At 46.4% G+C, this 22,500-nt stretch overlaps 1 protein-coding gene across 1 annotated transcript in view; it reads right to left on the bottom strand.

The window, feature by feature from the left end:
• opn4a (opsin 4a (melanopsin)) overlaps positions 1-19,573 on the bottom strand; it is a 36,293-nt gene extending 16,720 nt beyond the window's left edge. The window contains exon 1 of the mRNA XM_031579166.2: positions 18,857-19,573. Coding sequence (XP_031435026.1) covers positions 18,857-19,006 — 150 coding nt within the window. The 5' untranslated portion in view covers positions 19,007-19,573. The remainder of the gene's footprint in view (positions 1-18,856) is intronic.
• Positions 19,574-22,500: the final 2,927 nt, after the last annotated feature.

The raw sequence follows: 22,500 nt of genomic DNA on the forward strand, positions 1-22,500 counted from the left end.
GCAGTTAAATAAAAATGTAAAATGTGGGAAATAACATTTTACACTAAATGTATCTAATATTGTGTTGGTCATATTTAAATCAGCTATTCAATCTGCCATTTAAAAAGCTCATAAAAGCACACGCACTGTATATTTCTTTTTTTTTTGTTTCTCTACATAAATGGTTATGCACTATAGTAAACAAGCCTGATTTAGAGTTTAGAGTGTTTGACACAGTGATAAATCAGGAGAGGAACCTGTGTGTATGCCGGAAGTGAAGCCGCCTGTTCTTTGATAACCACAGAGAGGTCAGTGGGTTCGTGCTGAATGCCCAGTCCGCCTCCGCTGCTCCAGTCAATAAACCCCATTGCATTGTATAGCCAAAGCACCATACAATACCACCTGGTCCCCCTTTCTCTCTCTCTCTCTCACTCTCTCTCTCTCTCTTTGTCATGCTGTCCCTCTCTCTCTCACTCTCTCTCCCACAGCCTTCCCTCATATCTCCCTCGCAATCTCTTCCTTATGTATCTCTCTCTCTTCCTTATGTATCTCTCTCTCTCTCTCTTTCTCACTCACTCTCTTTCTCTTTCTCTCTCTCTCACTCACTCACTCACTCTTTCGCATCTCTTTCTGTCTCCTGCTGTCATCTTTTCCCATCCTTCTCCTCCTCCTCTATTGTCAGAGCACTAGGCAGGTAAACTGTTGGCAAGCTGTGGACAATGGAGACTGCCTGTGCAGGTGTGTTCTCTGATCTCTCCAGGAACACACACACACACACACACACACACACACACACACACACACACACACACACACAAACACACACACACACACACACAAACACACACACACACACACACACACATAAACACACACACACACACACACACACACACACACACATAAACACATAAACACACACACACACACACACACACATAAACACACACACACACACACACACACACAGCATTTCCCATGCCCATCATCATAGATGGCATATTCACCTCTCTTTGAGATTCCTGTCTTGAAATCAAACAAGTTCGTTCAACTCATGTTTCATGCCTGCTAAAATCGTGTTTTTCCGATACACACCAGATCAACTCCATTTGGATTGTGTCTTTCCGATACACACCAGATCAACTCCATTTGGATTGTGTCTTTCCGATACACACCAGATCAACTCCATTTGGATTGCGTCTTTCCGATACACACCAGATCAACTCCATTTGGATTGTGTCTTTCCGATACACACCAGATCAACTCCATTTGGATTGTGTTCATTCGTCAGCAGTGGGAATGGAAACCTCACACACTGCAGCTCAAACCTGTTATTACAGCTAATGGCCAACCTGAATTGCTGTGACAGTTGGCCGCATAACTAAATTCACAGAAATGAAAACTACGCATCCTTGAAACAATAATTATATATGTGAAGGTGTCAGTATGTGCCACCTACCAAAAAAAAAACACGTCTAGCTCTGAAATGGATTTCCTGTAAGGTTACTGAGGTAGAAACGAAAACAATGCTAGGGTAAAATCATGCACATTTGACTTCCTAGAGTCACGCCAGGCAGCCTACAAATGCTGTCAAAAATACCCTCCCATGCAGTTGAATGGTCTGTTACTGCCCTGTCACCTAAAGGCAGCTGTAACTGCTGTCTGAGTGCAGCGCACGCAACGAGTCCCTGACAGCCTCGGATGTGTCTGCTGTTCACTCTAATGACAGGACAGGCCCCTCCATTTGCCGGGAAGAACAGCCATTTGACAAGGTCACCCCGCTACACATCACCCCGCTACTCATTGAGCTCCACTGGCTGCCGGTAGCTGCTCGCATTAAGTTCAAGTCACTTATGCTTGCCTACAGAGTGTTTGCTGGTTCTGCTCCCACCTACCTAAATTTACATTTACATTTAGTCATTTAGCAGACGCTTTTATCCAAAGAGACTTACATATGTGCGACTTACAATGTATACACATTTTACATTTACACTGATGGCACACTGCACATCAGGAGCAATTAGGGGTTCAGTGTCTTGCTCAAGGACGCTTCAACAGGGAATCGAACTAGCAACCTTCTGATTACTAAACGACTTCTCTACCACTGTACCACTGTCGCCCTAAATGCTCTTGTAAGGGCAAATGTTACACCCAGGACGCTGCGCTCGTCTAGTGAGCGTCGTTTGGCACTGTCGTCTGTGCAAACACAGCAATCCAGACTATTCTCATTTGTAGTTCCACGTTGGTGGAACGAACTGCCTAGTAGTACCAGAGCAGGGGCGTCCCTCTCTACCTTCAAGAAGCTTTTGAAGACCCAACTCTTCAGAGAGCACCTCCCTTCCTAACTGGCACCTTGACTAGCGCTTAACTTGCACTTCAGCAGTTACATTCCTGCACTTCTTTTTCCTTTCTAGGTCGTTTTTCTAATTCTTCTGTAAAGTAGTATTTATTGTTACACCATGTTTTTTATTGCTCTTAGCTTGACTGTTCTCTCCCTTGTACGTCGCTTTGGATAAAAGCGTCTGCTAAATGACTAAATGTAAATGTAAGGTCACAGAACCACAAGAAAACACAGTAAACTGTGAAGATAAGATCTGGGAAAAATGAATATCTTGATCAGCTGCCTGATAATGGATAAAGGTATGGGCTTAGAATGACTTACTGTAAGTAGCCAAGCTTAACCAATGAATGATCAGCCGAGAAGTGTCATCACTAAAACATGATGATGATGATGATGATGATGATCATGATCATTGCAGCCCCCGGGGACGACTTCCACCCATACCTGGAGTTTCCTCTGATTCTGAGACATGATGATGATGATGATGATCATCGCAGCCCCCGGGGACGCCACTGCCACCCAGATCTGGAGTTTCCTCTGATTCTGAGACGTTGTTGGACTTTGTTCTTTGCTCATCAAGCAGAGGTTGGCAGTATGTTGGAAAAGGGAGGGATTGGCCAACCGGACCATTTCCACTCATGTTTCCTGGAAAAGCAGGTCTTCGAACTAGTCAAAGCAGTGCTGTTGCGTCATACTAGGTTAATCAATCTGCCCTCTCTCCCCTTCTTTCCTCTCCTACTCACAGGCAAAGGGTGAGTCAAGTCAAAGGAATTGGCAATGCTTGTATGTGAACCACCATGTGTAAGTAAACACAATTGACGGCGGTCTGTAATATCCATTACTAGACTACGGAGTGGCAGGATGATGGTGATGTTTCTATGACAACCTGATGTCCCTGCACAGGAGTCTGTGAAGGCTGACATAAATACCACACGGATTCTTCTCACAGGATATTGAAATCTGGTTCATGACTCCCTCCACAAAGTGAATTATCCATTGTCTCCGGTTCTCAAGAACAGTGCGGTGGCCAGCTGAGGTGGAGTTTCCTGATGGAAAACACAACTACAGCACCTGGCTTTGGGCCTGTGTCATGTGCCAAGACAGAGGGTATAAAAACGGGATCGGTATCTCTAGAGAAGCTCTTTTTCCTTTGCCTTCTCCTCTCCTCTCACTATTTCCCAATTCCACTACTTTTTTAAAATGTGGTTACTTTAAGCTTTTATTGTTATAAATATTATATCTATAGTTAGATCTATAGAATATATTTGAGTTAGTGTATTTGGTTTTATCTGATTTGGTTACCAAGATTATTATTAAGTTATTGACTTTTTTTTGTAATATCACTGCAATGTGACGTGTAATGTTACGGGAATAATTACTGGTTTATGTCGGTAAACCTCTCATTGTTCCCACAGAACACCCTGTCACTCAAACTGCATATTATCACAAAGTGTTCAACACAGTGTCCCTGAGATCCTGTGTGTTCTATTGTTCACTGCTGTTCTTTGCACTGAAAGCAGAACAAAACGAAACGTATGCTTCAGTCTTCCAGTCGTGTGCTCTCCATTGCACGGTACCATTCGGTCTGCTCTACACCGTTCGTCCAAGCTTTGTTCACAGAATATTTTAGAATAAATAAGGATAAATCAAACTGATAAATCCCCAACCTACACTCCTGGCATAATGACAGATTCAGCTAATAGCACCAAATCGGCTCCGAGCTCCAGAATATCCCGTGAAGGGCAGACAGATAAAACGAAATAAGTCCATTCACAGAGGGAGTAATACATCCAATCATACCCTTCCAGCAGACACACTGATACAGCTGATGGGCTTCAGCTAAAATAATTCAAGCAAGCCATTAAAGTTGGAAAACATTTTCATCTGTGAACTTTTGCCATCGTAGCTCATTCTGTCCACAGTGACATTAATGGTTCTACATCTTCATCTTCGTCTTCTCTGCAGCACAACATTGATTGGAGAAATCAAGCAATTATGATGATTTTCCAAAACATACACACTCACTCACACACACACACACACACACACACACACATTAATCCCTCAACTCATGGGACACGTCCAGTTCATCACATAACCCTGACTAACAAGCGTCCGTGGACTGCCAGCCTCGTGCACTCTATCTGAAAAGGGCTCCACTTCAGACCAACATGAAGCTCATTTGCATTCGAACGCTAACGGCGCTCTTTTCCAATTAACTCATGCCAGGGTTTTTGGTCCAATTAATTCTCATCGGGGCATTTGAGCCAAACTGGGGAGGTTTGGCTATTCGCCCTCCGCTGATTAGTGGTGTCCTTCCCCCTGACTATCTGCGTTGTCTTTAATGGGGAGGGGGATCTTTGAAGACAACACTGCTGGCACCACACAACCACATCCTGAGTGCACGCCTCATCATGAGGGCAGGATCAGGCCCTGCCTGCTGTGAGGTATTGCAGTCTGCAGGATGCTTAGTCTCGTTTTCATTTTGTAATTCAGGTTGTTATTATTATAGGAGGGTAACTCATAGTAATGCTGCTGGTTAGTCTTGTCCGGTGAGGATGCTCAATATGATGATGATAACCGTGGTGATGATGATGATTACCATGGTGATGATGATGATGATGATAGCCGTGGTGATGATTATGATGATAACCGTGGTGATGATGATGATGATGATTACCATGGTGATGATGATGATGATGATGATGATGATGATAACCGTGGTGATGATGATGATGATGATAACCGTGGTGATGATGATGATGATGATGATAACCGTGGTGATGATGATGAGGATGATGGTGAAGAATGAAACTGAGATGAGCATGTCCTGACAAAAAACAAGTTCAGCAACTATGCAAAAAAGGACTGAACCTTTGGCCATGTCTCTCATGAATGAACAGAGAGAGCAGCTCACTCCGATTCCGACTCCTTCTCCCAGAGCCCACAGCTCTGCCACACGTGCCTGCTGGGAGACCGTGCCCACAGCTCTGCCACACGTGCCTACTGGGAGACTGTGCCCACAGCTCTGCCACACGTGCCTGCTGGGAGACCGTGCCCACAGCTCTGCCACACGTGCCTGCTGGGAGACCGTGCCCACAGCTCTGCCACACGTGCCTGCTAGGAGACCGTGCCCACAGCTCTGCCACACGTGCCTGCTGGGAGACCGTGCCCACAGCTCTGCCACACGTGCCTGCTGGGAGACCGTGGAACTGGCCACCTGTTATCTGTACAATTACCTGAAAGCAGCTTTTCTTATCCAATTGTCACCTTTGCTTAAAATTTAGTCTCAGGCAGATGTTTCAACTAAATGTTAAAACCGTTGATATCTTGTTTTGGAAATGCCACATGGCCAGATGTTTTCAAATACAGGAAGTCTTTAAATATAGTGTAAAAAGGGAAACCAGAAGTGAGTACACATGGCAAGTGTGATAAGTTTCTCTGGGACAAATCCATTTTTACTCTGCTGGACAGCCCTGAAAAACTTCCGGAACCTTCCAAAACACACCACACAAAGTCAGGCTTCACGGAACCCAATGGTAAAGTTATCGTTAAGTCACCAAAAACACCATGTCACACTTGGTACCAAATACCAAAGACTAGAGCTGAACACTTGGACACCAAATACCAAAGATTAGAGCTGAACTTCAGGGTGGCTCTTGTAGAATGAACACCCTTTGTCGGATTAACCCTAAAACAGGTTGTTAATACCAAACTTATTTAAAAATAAAAAAAAGTGTTGGGTACAATGCAGGGTGTCTGATGTATCTCCTTGCCTAAGCTGGTGCTCCAGAGCCAACAAAGTTCGTATTCAGATGAAGACTGCATAATGATTCTGTGGAATCAGGGACTGGGCATGAACGTATCCACACCATGATATTTAGTGTATATTTTCAGGTAATGCTGTTGTGTACACTATAGCCATCCAGAGCAGATTCATTAAGTCAGTGGAACTTAAAAGGTAAAAAAACAAGTCAAGGCAGCCTCAGACTTTACTGCATATCAGACTGCATATCAGTTCAGGACAAAGAAACTGCTTTTACAAATGTCAGGAAATAACAGAGGTGATAAGGGTAAGATCACTCAGGGGTTTTTTTCCAGCACGTTATATAAGATGGAGATGAGAGAAACTTGGTTGCCTCTCAAGGAAATGTTTCTCTCCAAGAGCAGCACCCAGCTCCCTTCAAAGCCGCCCGAAGCACAAGAGCTCCCGTCTCCACAGCCGAGGGGATAATTTTCGCTCATAAAAAGTGTTTTACATCAACAACAAAATGAACCTGTTGGTTCCAAAAATACCACAACTCATTTTAAACTGTTTTCATTCATTATGTGTGGGTTAGGGTTCAGCGCCCCTGAGAAACTGACACTGAGTAACTCACTCCTTTGTTTTTCCTCCCGTTGCCCCTCAACCTACGACCCCCGACCCCCGACCCCCACCCCTTAAATCCTGAGATAGTTTCCCTCGGGGGGTTAATAAGTACTGCTAGCGTGGAAATGGATTCCGACAACAAATCTTTTCGATGTGCTTGCTTCTAGGTAATGGTTCAGTGGTTTGCGCTCTGAACTATAGCTCTAAACGCTGTCAAAGACAGTCAATGACTCTGTTTATTAATGGGGCATCTTTGGCTTTGAATTACAGCACAGCACAGTTCCCCACTTGGGAACAGACATCGGGTATCTCCTGCATTCACAACACATACAGAAACTGGACCAGGCTCTGAAGCAAGGTGTGATGTATGAAGAGCTTTTGCTCTATATCTTGGGAGCACAATATCTTTGGTGCAATCAAAAATGTAGCGAGCCTTAGATCAACAAAATATATTTTTCTAATGCATCATATAATTCACATCTATCAGCTATAGAGTTCAGCTATGGTCCCACGTCTGGACAGAGTGTAGTACTACTGCTGACAACAGCAAGGTGATGCCACTGCGGTGTCTCTGGCTGGCCTGGCATGGCTGATAAGAAGCGCTTTAGCCTTTAGTCCTCCGGAGAGCTGCTAACACCTGGATTTCTGTGCGGATTCGGCAGGATTTACTGACCACTTCTCATCCATTGTCTCTGATTTTGTGCCCACTTTAACCGCGTTTTCTCTCTCCCAACACCGGATTATCCTCGGGGTTGAAGGTGCTTTTTTTATTCTCAAATGAACTTGTGTGAGAACTCTTGACGGGGCTTCGGAAAAAATAACAATGAGATCAAATGCGATTCTGAGCACTAGTCATCAGCTGGTTGACAGCAAGGAACTCAAGAGGGCAGTGCCCTTCTGTAAATTACAGATAACTCAGCGTGTATCTTATGCATATGCAGATGAGTGCTGAAGGGGTACCATTGTTCACATGGCTAATATGTGATGACCTGCTGATCACCTCATACGCTAACTTCATCAGAGCAGCAATTACATGCAGCGGCAAGAGGAGTTAAGAGGGTGTGTGTGTGGGGGGGGGGGGGGCAGAGAGAGAAGGGCAGAGAGAGAAGGGGGAAGGGGGGGGCAGAGAGAGGAGAGGGGCGTGTTTCAGGCATGCAGGAAAATATTCCTAACTTTAAAACGATCCGCTCAGTGTGCTCTCCAAGAGACACATTAATATCACTAATACCTTGTGAACACTTCCTGGGGAGATGAAAGAAAAACAAAAGAAATAACCGGGAGCCCATCTCTGCTGAAGCCCAACACTGCTGATTTAACCAGCGGCCCATCTATGCTGATTTAACCAGGAGCCCATCTCTGCTGATTTAACCAGGAGCCCAACACTGCTGATTTAACCAGAAGCCCATCTCTGCTGATTTAACCAGGAGCCCATCTCTGCTGATTTAACCAGGAGCCAATCAACACTGATTTAACCAGCGGCCCATCTATGCTGATTTAACCAGGAGCCCATCTCTGCTGATTTAACCAGGAACCAATCAACACTGATTTAACCAGGAGCCCATCTCTGCTGATTTAACCAGGAGCCCAACACTGCTGATTTAACCAGGAGCCAATCAACACTGATTTAACCAGGAGCCCATCTCTTCTGATTTAACCAGGAGCCAATCAACACTGATTTAACCAGGAGCCCATCTCTGCTGATTTAACCAGGAGCCCATCTCTGCTGAAGCCCACCACGCAGACAAGGGAGTGACAGATCAGGATTCTCGCTAGGGAGGTCAAACGTACATCCTCTCCACATGCATCTGTCATCAGATGATCTCAACAGATGACATAGCAGACTGAGTGGCATAGCGGAGTGGCATGGCAGAGTGGCATAGCAGAGTGGCATAGCGGAGTGGCATGGCACACACATAAAGAGCCTGGAAGCCCATTCAGTTCTCAAAAGACAAGTCAAGCTGCCTTTTTAAAAAAGTGCGGGCATGGCCCACTCACGTCCTTAAAGGAAGTAGCCTTCTGTCAGTCTTCCTGAGTGTCCACATCCTGTGAACATCCTGGTTGTTGTGCTCAGTTAGATGGCAAAGCTGCCTTGGCCAGCCACTGATCTGGGTTTCGGCGTATCACAAGAAACGAATAAAAAAAAAGAGTTCTCTCGACAAATTTGCTTTCCTTTTTTATTGTCTGGTTACCTTCCAGGGATTGCTGTTCTTACATTGTAGAAGGCAAATGGCTTTGGCTGAAAATCATAGATAAGTTGACAAGAGATGTCCTGCATTGTCAAAAGAATCCCATTGTAACGGCAACACTGAGAAGCAGCCACCAACACGTACAAAGATCAATACAAGCATCTACGTGCACACAGACAAACAAACAAACAAACAAACATACCCACACACACACACACACACACACACTTTCACACACCGAGACTGAATAAATGTTTGGAAGGATGACCAACCAAGCATACACACACTCAGGATTCAGTCTCACACTCTTGACCTCTCTTCTTGAAGTATTCTCAGCATCGCTCCCCTTCTTGTATAAGCACACACACACACACACACACACACACACACACACACACACACACACTGAGCCAACCAGACATAAGCATGTACAGTCACATGCAAACATTCACTCGAAAGCTTGGTGCACTGATCATCACAGTTAGACCTAAAGGGCCGACCAAGAATGCAGACCTCCGCCATGTTCTCTCACACACACACACACACACACACACACACACACACACACACACACACACACACACACACACACACACACACACACACACACACACACACCATGCTACACCCAATCACCTGGTCCATGCTACACCCCATCACCAGGTTGGGTTCTTTCATTCCCTGGTCCATGCTACACCCCATCACCAAGTTTTATGAAAATTGACCAGGTAGTTTTTGCTTAATCCTGCTAACAAACAGACAGACAGACAGACAAACAGACAGACAGACAGACAGACAGACAGACAGACAGACAGACAGAGAGACAGACAGACAGAGAGACAGACAGACAGACAGACAGACAGACAGACAGACAAACAGACAGACAGACAGACAGACAGACAGACAGACAGAGAGACAGACAGACAAACGGCACTGAATACTGTGACGACCCCGCCTCTATGGTTGCTGGGAGAGCTACTTGTCTTTGTCAGTGTCTTTGTATTACAGATGCCCCGCAGGTGTGGCCAGCTCATTCGTTATTGGGAACACCTGGGCCTGCTACTATAAGAGCACCGCCCACGGATTTCATGGGAGATTCGGAGAGAGAGAGATCGCGTGGAATCCTTGCTCCCTACTGCTCGTCTTGCGCAATGATCATCGCTCCGTACCTGCTGAGATACAACATTCCATCTACTGCCCTAGCATGCACACATACACTACAACCTTACTGACTCACTGACTGCCCCATCTCACCGTAGTCTGGCCTGGTACTATACACTAGTCGCTAAATAAAAGCATACTGTTTGGCGTTAAATCCTGTGTGACTCTCTTTTATTTGGCATGCCTGTGAGCCGGGCATGACAAATTGGGGGCTCGTCCTGTTTTGAATTCGGAATTTGGAAAAAAAACTACTGGACAAGGGAAGGTAAGTGGACGTGCTGGGGTAATTGTGGTTGAGCTGAAGCTGTTTGTTCCCTGTTAGGCACAGCAGCGTTGATTCTTTGAGTTTCGCTGGTTTGTTTTTTTAGTAGTGTTGGGGTGAAAGCGGCTGGAGCGGTTGTCTCGGGAGCATCGCCGTGGTGATCGGGTTGTTGCCAGTGACTGGTCGCTTCCCGTTACCAGCGGTATTGAGTGCGTAATTACCCGCCGCGAGTAACCACATGAAGACCAGGTGAGTTAGGTAGCTAAATATTTGGGTTAGGCAGATAGAGGGGACGCTCTTCTTTTACAGGTTACAGCCAGCGCGTCCACTACTGAAAAATGTCTCAGATTGAGGATTTTTTTAAGACTCCATCGGAGTTGTTTTTAGAGGATTGCACTAAAGACCAGCTGTTAAAAATTGCAGACCATTATGAGATAGTGATCAGTGATAAGAGGCTGAAAGATACGGTAAGAGCGATATTGAGGGCGAACTTGCAGGAGCGGAAAGTGTTGCCGGGTAAACCAGGAAGCGTTGTGGGGGATGCTACTGGTAGTACAAATTTTTCTTTTGAGCAACAAAAGGAGTTGCTATTGTTGCAAATGGCGCACGATAAAATTAAGTGCGAGGCAGAACAGGCTAGAATCAGCTTGGAGCGGGACAAGATGAGTTTGCTCAGCGATGGTAGGCTGAGCATGGAAGCTGTCCAAGCGTTAGGTGGAGAGAGGGTTTCTGCACTTAGCCGGGTGCCGCATTTTGATCTGGTGGGGAACTTGAAGCTTGTTCCAAAGTTTAATGAAAAGGACCCTGAGACTTTTTTTTCATTATTTGAAAGAGTGGCCGACGCTAGGGGTTGGCCTGGTGCGGATCGCACGGTTATGTTACAGTGCGTACTGACCGGGAAGGCGCAGGAGGCATATTCAGCGTTGTCGGTGACGGATAGTGTGAATTATAAATCGGTGAAGGAGGCGGTGCTTAAGGTCTATGAGATGGTGCCGGAGGCCTATCGTCAGCGGTTCAGGGAGGGTAGGAAAGAGGACAAGCAGTCCTACCTGGAGTTTGCACGAGAGCTGGTGATTACTTTTAATCGTTGGCGTACAGCTTCTGGTGTAGGAGACTTTGAGGAATTATGCGATCTAATTCTGCTGGAACAGTTTAAAGACTCAGTTCCCTCTCGTATTGCCACATACATAGCGGAGCAACAGGTGAAAACAGTTGGGGATGCAGCCGCCTTAGCAGATCAGTATGTTTTGACACACCGCCGTGACTGGGTGAATGTCCGTAGTGGGCCTAGGGAGGGCGCTGTCGGGCGTGGATTCTTTTCTGATCGTTCAGTCAGGCCCGAAGTGAATGTGGCAGATTGGCGGGACCCAGAGAGAGTATGTCACTTCTGTCGTAAAAAGGGGCATTTAAAAGCGGATTGTTATGCTCTGAAAAACAGAGACCAACAAATGAATGTAAAGCCTGCTGCATTAGCTGTACCAGTGGGAAGTCGAGTTATTTGTAATGAGGCTTATTTGCCTTTCATATCAGCTGGGTTTGTTTCCTTGGGAAAAGACGGGGAGAGGGTGCCTGTTAAAATCTTAAGAGATACAGGGGCATTAGGCTCATTTGTCCTCGCGTCCGTGCTACCTTTTTCAGAGGAGTCTGATACTGGCGATGCCACCTTAGTTCGGGGTATGGGATTGTCCGTTTTGTCTGCTCCAGTGCACAGACTGCATCTGTTTTCGGAGTTGGTGCAGGGGGAAGTGTGCATCGCGGTGCGCCCGGCGTTGCCAGTGGAAGGAGTCCATATCATCCTTGGGAATGGATTAGCTGGGGGGCACGTCTGGCCCGAGGTTCCTCCACACCCAGTTGTTAATCCAGTTCCTGTGGTTAATAGTGAAACCGATGAGAGTGAGCGGGACTTCCCAGAGGTGTTTGCAGCATGTGCAGTGACCCGGGCTGGGGCTCGGGTTGTTAGGGAACCTGATAGAGTGAATGTAATGGAAGAACCACTTGTACACTTGGCTGATTTTCCCTTGTCGCTCTCACATGCCGAGTTAGTAACGGAGCAGCAGTCGGATCCCTCCATTAAGGGGCTGTTGGAGACTGTGATCCCTGTTGCAGAGGTGAAGGATCAGGCACATGGCTATTGCCTGGATAATGGTCTGTTGGTGAGAAGGTGGGTGCCTTGTGGTGAGTTTGGAGTAGGGAACGCCATCGTCCAAATTGTAGCCCCAGCTAAATTTCGGAAAATGGTTTTGCAGATGGCTCATGATCAGTCAGGGCATATGGGGGTCAGGAAGACATATGACCGTATCTTGCGGTACTTCTTTTGGCCTCGGCTGAAAAAGGATGTGTCCGACTACATCAGGACGTGTCATACCTGTCAAATAACTGGCAAACCAAACCAGGTTATTAAGCCGGCCCCATTGCACCCGATCTCTGCCATCGGGGAGCCATTTGAACACATAATTATTGACTGTGTTGGACCTCTGCCTCCTTCTAGGTCCGGCGCCAGCTATCTCCTGACTGTCATGTGTCAGGCCACCAGGTACCCCGCTGCGTACCCCCTGCGTTCGATAACAACCAGGTCGGTAGTTAAGGCACTCTCCCATTTCATTTCGATCTTTGGCATTCCCAGGGTTGTTCAAAGTGATCAGGGGTCCAACTTTTCCTCCCATATGTTTGCACAGGTGTTAAAACAACTCCGGGTGAAACACTCCCAGTCGTCAGCCTACCATGCACAAAGCCAGGGGGCACTGGAGCGTTTCCATCAGACACTTAAGTCACTACTCCGCGCCTTCTGCACAGAGTTGGACAGGGATTGGGAGGAAGGGTTGCCGTGGTTAATGTTAGCAGCCAGGGAGGTGACACAGGAGAGCACGGGGTTCAGCCCAAATGAGTTGGTCTTTGCACATTCGGTACGTGGTCCACTAGCGGTTTTAAGGGATGGGGTGGAGGCCAGTGCTCCTCCGAAAAACCTCCTAGACTATGTAAATGGATTTAGGCATAGGCTGTATGTTGCAGGCGAATTGGCAAGGAAGAATTTGGCTACCGCGCAAGAAAAAATGAAGCGAGGGTATAACAAACACGCTGAGCGGCGCCAATTTAGCCCTGGCGACCAGGTGATGAGTCTGTTGCCAATGGTGGGGTCACCCTTTCAGGCTAAGTTTACAGGTCCTCACACAGTGGTGAAGCAGACCTCAGAGGTGAACTATATAATTTCCACTCCTGAACGGAGGAAGAAGTCGCAGCTTTGCCATGTCAACCTGCTGAAGCCATACTACTCTCGTGTGGTGGAGCCAGGTCTGGCCAACGGACCTCGCTCAGAGGGTGTCCAACCTGTCGCTCTTGCAAACACGGTAGTGGCTTCTCCCCCTCAGCCAGTGGCCGTGACGGAGAGGGAAGAGTCTGTCACTTTTGATCAAGCCTTGCTGTATGGGCGGCTGAAGAACACTGAAACGCTTGCCAATTTGGATACCCTGTTAGGTCATCTGCAACAGTCGAAACGGGTGGAGTTGGCTGAGTTAATTGGCAGGTTTCCGGGCCTATTTGGTGATACCCCCTCACAAACTCACCTTGTGGAGCATGACATAGAGGTGGGGGAGGCAAAACCAATTAGACAGCGCTTCTACCGGGTGTCTGAGGATAAGCGCCGATACTTAGATGCTGAGATCAAGTATATGCTGGAAAATGGTATTGCCGAACCGTCCTTTTCTAGTTGGGCATCCCCCTGTTTACTGGTCCCTAAGTCGGATAACACCCTTAGATTTTGCTCGGACTTCCGTAAAGTTAACAGTGTCACCAAACCGGACGCATTTCCGCTGCCGCGGATGGATGATTGCATTGACCAGGTTGGATCGGCGAAATTTGTTAGTAAGTTTGATCTGCTTAAAGGTTACTGGCAGGTACCACTGACTAGGAGAGCGCAGGAGATTTCTGCCTTTATCACCCCATCTGGCCTGTATTCCTATAAAGTGATGCCTTTCGGTTTGCGGAATGCGCCAGCAACGTTCCAACGGTTGATGAATAGGGTGGTGGGTGACCTGGCAGGGTGCGCGGTGTACTTAGATGACGTGGTTGTCTACAGTAGCAACTGGGATAGTCATGTACAACGCATTCAAACCCTATTTGAACGGTTGGCTTCTGCAAGACTGACGGTGAACCTGGCGAAGTGCGAGTTTGCCCGTGCTACCGTGACGTACCTGGGCCATGTTGTCGGCCAGGGCCATGTGCGGCCAGTGCAGGCCAAGGTGCTGGTGGTAGAACAGTTTCCGGTGCCAACCACAAAAAAAGAGCTGATGCGTTTTCTGGGGATGGTAGGATACTACCGCAGTTTCTGCAGGAATTTTTCGTCTGTTGCCGCTTCCCTCACTGACTTGTTAAGGGGAAAGGTCGAATACGTGTGGTCTCCTGTTTGTCAACAGGCCTTCCAGAATGTGAAGGCCCTGTTGTGTAGCGCCCCAGTGCTGGCCGCTCCCTGTGTGGAGAAGCCGTTCAAGTTACAGGTGGACGCCAGTCACGTGGGAACAGGGGCCGTACTGATGCAGTCTGACAAGGAGGGGCTGGATAGGCCTGTAAGTTTTTTCTCTAAGAAATTTAACAGACATCAGCTGAACTACTCCGTGATCGAAAAGGAGTTGTTGGCTTTGGTTTGGGCGTTGGGTCACTTTGATGTGTATGTGGGTTCCGGAGTACCGGTGGAGGTCTTCACTGACCACAACCCCCTTACATTCCTGAACTCCCTAAGATGTCCTAATCAGCGGTTGATTAGGTGGTCGTTGATGTTACAGTCTTACTGCTTAGACATACGCCACATCAAGGGGTCAGACAATGTGGTAGCGGATGCATTGTCCCGTGCTCCTGTGATGTGATGACCTGTGTTGTATTAATCTCCTCTTCTGTATGCAGGATACTAGCCGGATCCTGGTGGAGGGGGAGTGCAGGTGGTATGTTGGTTTTGGAGGGGGTTTATTGTTGGTCGGGGTTCCTGTTAGGACCCCGTTCTATGGGGGGGGGTGTGACGACCCCGCCTCTATGGTTGCTGGGAGAGCTACTTGTCTTTGTCAGTGTCTTTGTATTACAGATGCCCCGCAGGTGTGGCCAGCTCATTCGTTATTGGGAACACCTGGGCCTGCTACTATAAGAGCACCGCCCACGGATTTCATGGGAGATTCGGAGAGAGAGAGATCGCGTGGAATCCTTGCTCCCTACTGCTCGTCTTGCGCAATGATCATCGCTCCGTACCTGCTGAGATACAACATTCCATCTACTGCCCTAGCATGCACACATACACTACAACCTTACTGACTCACTGACTGCCCCATCTCACCGTAGTCTGGCCTGGTACTATACACTAGTCGCTAAATAAAAGCATACTGTTTGGCGTTAAATCCTGTGTGACTCTCTTTTATTTGGCATGCCTGTGAGCCGGGCATGACAATACATAACCTCCTTGTGTGGACAACTGAACCAGCCATGGCTCCTTTCACCTCCCTGTCCACTGCTCCTCTTCAGCGGCAGGCAGCACACACACCTGGCCCTACACACACACACACACCTGTTCCTACACACACACACACCTGGCCCTACACACACACCTGGGCCTACACACACACCTGGCCCTACGGACACGTTGCTATGTCTCACACTGCTGCTGTTGAAAGATCAGGAACTGGTCTGTCACTTAACTTAATTATGATTGGTGAATCTATTCACCAATAGATTTTTTTATTCTTCTCATTCTTTAATCTCTCTCACTCCAGGCCACGGGTCTCTCAGGGGCTTTATAGTCAGCCATTCTCACCGCTCGACAAAGATGGATGGGCCACGACTGCCGCATGGAAACACAACTCACCCATTACTGATATTGTCGTCCCAGGATCACATCACTTTGACGTCTTACCTGGAGCTTCTGCCCATACGGAGGGAGTGTGTGTGTGTGTGTGTGTGTGTGTGTGTGTGTGGGGGGGGGGTTTAGGTGGAAAAGCTGTTTTACAGTCTCTGCTGATTTTCAAGCATGTTAGGAGAGAAGCTTTTAAGTGTCTGAACAGTAGCTGGACTATCAGTTCTCCAGGGCAAACATGAATCAGCCATTTCATGTAGTGTTCATGTAAGATATAGTTCTATGTGAAAGACTGTGTAATGCGTTGGTGTCTGGTACTGAGAACGGACTCAATAAACCTTGTGGCTGACTCTCATTTGTCACGATAGTTACCGACACAGCTCTGCTGTCTATACACATAATGCCAAAATGTGCGTGAGGAGAGACCAAAGGTTAAAGGTTACGCGTTAGAGTTAAATAATTATCAACAAATGTAGGCGGTGCAGTGCCCCCTTCTGTCTCGTGAGGGGGTGAGCGGGACTCAAAAAGGTTCCTTATGTGGAAAACAAAGCTATGAGCTCGTAAACCACATGTGATCTCATCTTTTCACACAAAATCGAATTCATATGGGTGGCAAATGCAACCCCCCCCCCCCTCCCTCTGCCTTAATTAACTGAATTGATAAAAAAAATGGATCCAGGTCCATTCTCCCATTTCTAAGACATGAAATGAAAACGGAGAAAAAGAGTCGTCTGTCCTTCAGTTTCACAAATCAATTATTTCTGCAATTCCTGGCGCGAGCCGGCCTTTATCTCCCGCGGCACGCAACTCTCTCTCTCTCTCTCTCTCTCTCTCTCTCTCTCTCTCTCTCTCTCTCTCTCTCTCTCTCTCTCTATCAGATGGATTCCCCGTGATATTAAAAAGGAAATCAAATTAAAAACAAAGCGCTGTCACCTGTCACACACACACAGACAGGGCTATTTTCCTTAGAGAGAACCTTACACCTTACAGTGTGGAAACATGTTGATCAAATGTCGCAGTCTTAATCAACTGACACAAAAATGAAACCGCCATCCCATAATTGCACTAGCCTACACTAAACATGCTCACTGTGTCCGGGGTAACAATGATAACAAAGATAAGACACAGAAAGAAAAAAGCTAAAAATAGTACTTAGCGATAACAACACCGAATCATAGGTCTGGCAAGCACACACTATAGCCCATGGGCATAGGCATAGCACAAGGATGAAGGACTGCCTTCACCTAATGTCCTTTAAATGGCTGAGGACAACAATCTGCAATAGCCCACTATGTTTAACACAATGCATGATGTAGCAGTGAATGACTGATATGTAAGTGTACTAAACTAATAATTGAAACTAAGATTTCATCTCTCTCTCTTTCTCTCTCTCTCTGTCACACACAGACACACACACACGCATGCCTGGGATGCATAGGCATATTGACAACAGGCGATATACATTAACCTTTTAACTGTCAAAATGCCTCAGCACTTATAATCATTTAATTGTGACAGCATATTAAGAAGACAATGTTGGACAATACCCCTGATGACCCAATGTTTGTCCCTTTTATAGCGCTTGTTTATATTTGATCAGGCCCTGGTCCCTGGCAACGTAAATAAATCCCTTAAATCAAATGGCCATGAATGGAATGAAAAGGAATTTTGACAGACTTGATATTTTCATTCTTTCTTTAGAATAAACCCATTCCCAATATATCTACATTTTTGGACAAGAATGCACTAAAGTGTGAACTGCAGAAGCAAGGCACTTCTTTCTGCAAGTGGATAAATCAATCAATCTAATAAGGAAAGAAAGGTTCCTTTCAACCAGACATAAGTGTACACTTTGGTTACAGACAGAGGGAGCGCTTATAAGTAACAAATTAATACAATAGTGCTGTCAGTTGATAAAAAAAAAAATAATAATAATGAATCGCACAATTAGCTGTGATTGATCGATCAATCACTGTTTTCTTCTTAAGACTGAGGCTTGTAATGATGGATATTTAAATGTCAAAATCACGTGTACGTCTACTTCGAAATGATCTGGAGGTACTTTGGATGGAGCTATCGACTAGGTCAGCTGGTCGGTAGTCGGAACCGGTTGTGCAGCCCGTCAGGTTAGTTGTAAGTTGAAGTGCTCTATAAGCTTGCAAGCCTAAGAAATTTAATCAAGGTCCGTGTCAGGTGTACGTTGGATGCCCCGATATAATTGTAACCATTACATAGGCTATGCACCAACCGAAGCAATAACTAATGAGGAAACGGTTGTCGTATGTGTGGCACAGAGACAAATCGGTGATTTTAGAGGCAGTCTGTGAATAAAGCTGATAAACGATGCGTCTGTTTGCGAGTAAGAGTTTGCTATACCAAAGGATATCCTGAACGAATGAAATATGTACTAACACCTATGAGAAACACAAGCGCTTCGTCTAATTGCAAATCAAACAATCAATAACGTGCTCCTTGCGAGGAACTTTGCCCCATCGTGTTGTCGTTAACCTTTCATAAATGCATTCACGTTCGCACAAATCAGATACTTCTATATGCTCCAGGATTAATTTTAACTTGGAAAGACACATAGACCAATAATGACAGCTTACAAAAAGGAGATGTTGGTCAACAACATTGCGACAGCAATGTGCCTTCACAAACTGCAGTCGCTGCCTAATATGTAAAAGTCGTAAGAGGAAAATGTCAAATGTGAAAACAACTGCAAACTCACAGAAGTAGCCACGGGATTCAGGTCTACGAGCCGATACGCACTGACCCTGGAGTTGTTCCACGCAGACACCGTCTCCGTGATGTGGGTGCAGTTGGGATCATGAGATGGGCACGAAATGGTTTCCCTCACGGAGTGCAAGTCGCCGCTCATCCTGACTCCCGGAACCCGCCAAGCAGTCAAATAACTGACAGGTGGGGGGAAAAAAGATGACTCGGTGAATGGGGGCTTCTTGAACAGCAACTCACACTTAAGTCACAGACCAGTCACAGGAGGTCGCATTCAGTCACCGTTCAGGCACCTTGCGAAGGCACTCACAAGTCCAGTCTACACAACCACCAACTCTACCGCTGCACGCGCGTGTTAGCGCGTGTATGAGCTCGAGCCAGCTGTGCGTGTGAATAAAGCCATAGCTGCCACCGTCAAACCGCGCGCACTGCCTTGATCTGCTCAGGCTTGGCGCGCATACTTATACAGTTCAAGCGAGGCATGCGCTCTGCCTCCCACGCAACTAAACACCCCCAGGCCACCCACTTCCTCTGTAAACGGGCACACTTACGATCAATATTATATCCGAAGCAGAGTGTCTGTTACAATAAACATTACAAGGTCGATTGTTTTGTTGGATTTGATCAGTTAGAGGTTGAGTCAACATTTTCGTGGACTTTCTTATGTTTAATATTCATTTTAATACGATTCTGAGCCTTCACCTAGTTGTTGTAGTCATTATTCAAACAATCTTTATGGGGCTCAACAGAATAAATATATGCAAAAACGTTGTGTTCTATGCTGTGTGTAGAACACATCTCCACAAACTGAGGATGACTTGAATAGACTGAATGGCCTTTCTTTCAGTTTTGGTAAATATGTAGAATCAAAAAGCATTTGCTGTTCAAATTTGCTGAAGATGGAAAATAGGTGACAAACAGGTATCAACCTGATCCTTACGGGGGGAGGCTTAACCTGGCCATCTGGTCCTCTGCGTCAAAGATAAACTCACCCATAAAAACAAGCGTGGCCCCATCATCATCATTAAACTGGGTCACACACAACCTCTCATTATGTCAGCGGCCACTTTATCTCTCCGCAACTTAACCAGGCTGAAACTTGAAGCCATAAATCTAATTTCTGGATGTTACGCAACCGATAAGAGTGAAGGGTCTCATTGCCACTTATATAAAAGATTTTTTTTTTGTAAGAACACTCAAGACACACAGACGACACACTGGCCTGATCATCCAGGTGCAGAAAGAGACAGGCGTGAGAGTGAGTGAGACTGTGTCATCAACACAAACAACAGAATAAATAAATAAAAAAATAAAAAAATACATACATAAATAAATCAATCAAAATAAGTCAAGAGTGGTGTGACCTCACAGAGGGGGAGTTGCTGGTCTGTGGGTTCCCACTCAGGCACACCTGAGCCCACTCAACTGGAAGGGGACAGCAGAGTGTGTGTGTGAGTGTGTGTGTGTGTGTGTGTGTGTGTGTGTGTGTGTGTGAGTGTGTGTGTGTGTGTGTGTGTGTGTCTGTGTGTGTGTGTGTGTGTGTGTGTGTGTGTGTGCCTGCCCACCAGGCTTCTCCACACAGCTGGGGTCTGGATGTGAGACATGACCCCTGATCTGCCGGCCTCAACATCTCCCCTGCCCCAAACTGTCTCATACACTTAGCGTGAACGCTCCATCGCCTTTGAGTCCTGTTGTTTCATCTTTGTTTGTGTCTGTGCGTGTGTGTGTGGGTGCGTATGTGTGCGTGTGTGTGGAGTGTGTTTGATAGCATTCTTAAAGTAGGTTCAGAAGCAAATCTTGAGCCAGTCTGAAATCTGAAACTGATGTACAAAGCCTATGTCATATAAACATGAGGGCTTTAACCATGATTAAATATATTTGAACATTTAATTTTATCCAAGATTTATACTCAATATGTAATGAAAACAGACAAATAAACACAATACCAACAAATACAAAAAAATTGCCGCCCAAATATCAGCCTCCAAAGCAAAATGGTGCTGTAATGTCATCCAAGTGACCAGGAACGAACGGTTCTCCTATTCATTCTTGTGCTTGAAGAATTATGGAGTTATGGACCCTTAGAGTCACCACACTAATCCCCATCAAAGGAGAAGTATGGCTCAAAAGCTCATTTCATCCAGACCTGATGTATAGTCTGTGAGTCTGTGCATGCTATTAGCATTCACTATCTAGAGACCGCATGGCCCACAGTAATGGCAGCCTCATGTTAACGCTGGATTTGGGCCAGTAGTGGGACACGGAGCTGAGTTCTCTCGGTACTAAAGATCTAAACTGCTGTCTGACCCGGTCTGCAAATATCCAGTCATTAGGCCACCTTGAACAGGTCCGCCTGTGGGATGGGGACTTGTTAAACTAACAGATTAAAGCTGTGCTTAATCAGCTCAAAGTGTGACATAAAGCCCCTCCTGTGAGGTCCATAATTCTCTGTTTCAGGTTCATGTCCCTGCCCTATAAAATGTGGAGAACTTTGTTGTACCTGACACCATATTTGAACACCAGTCTATATATGGCATGGATTCGCTCTGCATCGCCACCAGTGGCCCAGAAATGATTTGATGATCAAATGATGACGGCGCACGGAACCTTAAGCCGCACAGAACCTTACGGCGCACGGAACCTTACGCCGCACAGAACCTTACGCCGCACGGAACCTTTACGGCGCACAGAACCTTACGGCGCACAGAACCTTACGGCGCACGGGCTTCTGGAGGACCGACACCTGAAGCACAGAAGTCAGGGGAGGCGAGGAGGGGGAGGCGAGGAGGGGTTCGAGGTGGAGGCCGACTCCTGCCCCTGTGCCCCTTCTCTCTTTAACCCCACGCTGGGAGAGCAGAGCACTCCAGTGACCTGATTAACACACACACACACACACACACACACACACACACACACACACACACACACACACACCCTAGGAGTCACGGATGACTGGAGGTCACTGGGATGGAGAGTGAACCCAGGCTGGCGTGGACAACAGGATTAAAGATGAAACGGTGTGGCTGTCCTCTAAAAGGGTTCTGGAGGACAGAGAGACAGAGAGAGAGACAGAGAGACCAAGAGAGAGCTCTGCCGTGGGTCGACAAGCCAAAGGCCCCTTTAGCAGCTCAATCTTTGCTGGTGGGAAACATTTGAGAAAGCTACTCTGTTTTTCAAACAATGGCGGCTCACGCATGTATGTCCAATTTAAAAAAAACACAGATTCAAAATGAATCTGATGGTGCCACACAAAATACATATATCTTAACCAGCCTGCAGATGGACAGTTAAATTCAAAAACAATGTGTACTCTGGAGATTCTATGAATGACCTGCTTTTCCAGGCCAGAACAACCAACCAAATACCATCATATATACAGCAGACTTATTCAATTCCTTCTGATCGGTGCAGCATCGATTTCAAATATCACAGTGGCTGTGCATATACTGTAACAGCTAGGCAAAGAGAGAACAAACGAAATCAATACACAAGCCTCATGCTGTGTGCGTTTTCCTCCATTCATGTATTACCATGGGCTGCACACACACAGCAGGGAACTCGAATATGTCAATATACTGTATATATATATATGGGAGAGACTCGGAGAATGGGAGTCGGTCTGTGTCCATGTAAGGCAGT

Source organism: Clupea harengus, chromosome 13, assembly GCF_900700415.2.
Source record: "Clupea harengus chromosome 13, Ch_v2.0.2, whole genome shotgun sequence".
NCBI classification, from domain to species: domain Eukaryota; kingdom Metazoa; phylum Chordata; class Actinopteri; order Clupeiformes; family Clupeidae; genus Clupea; species Clupea harengus.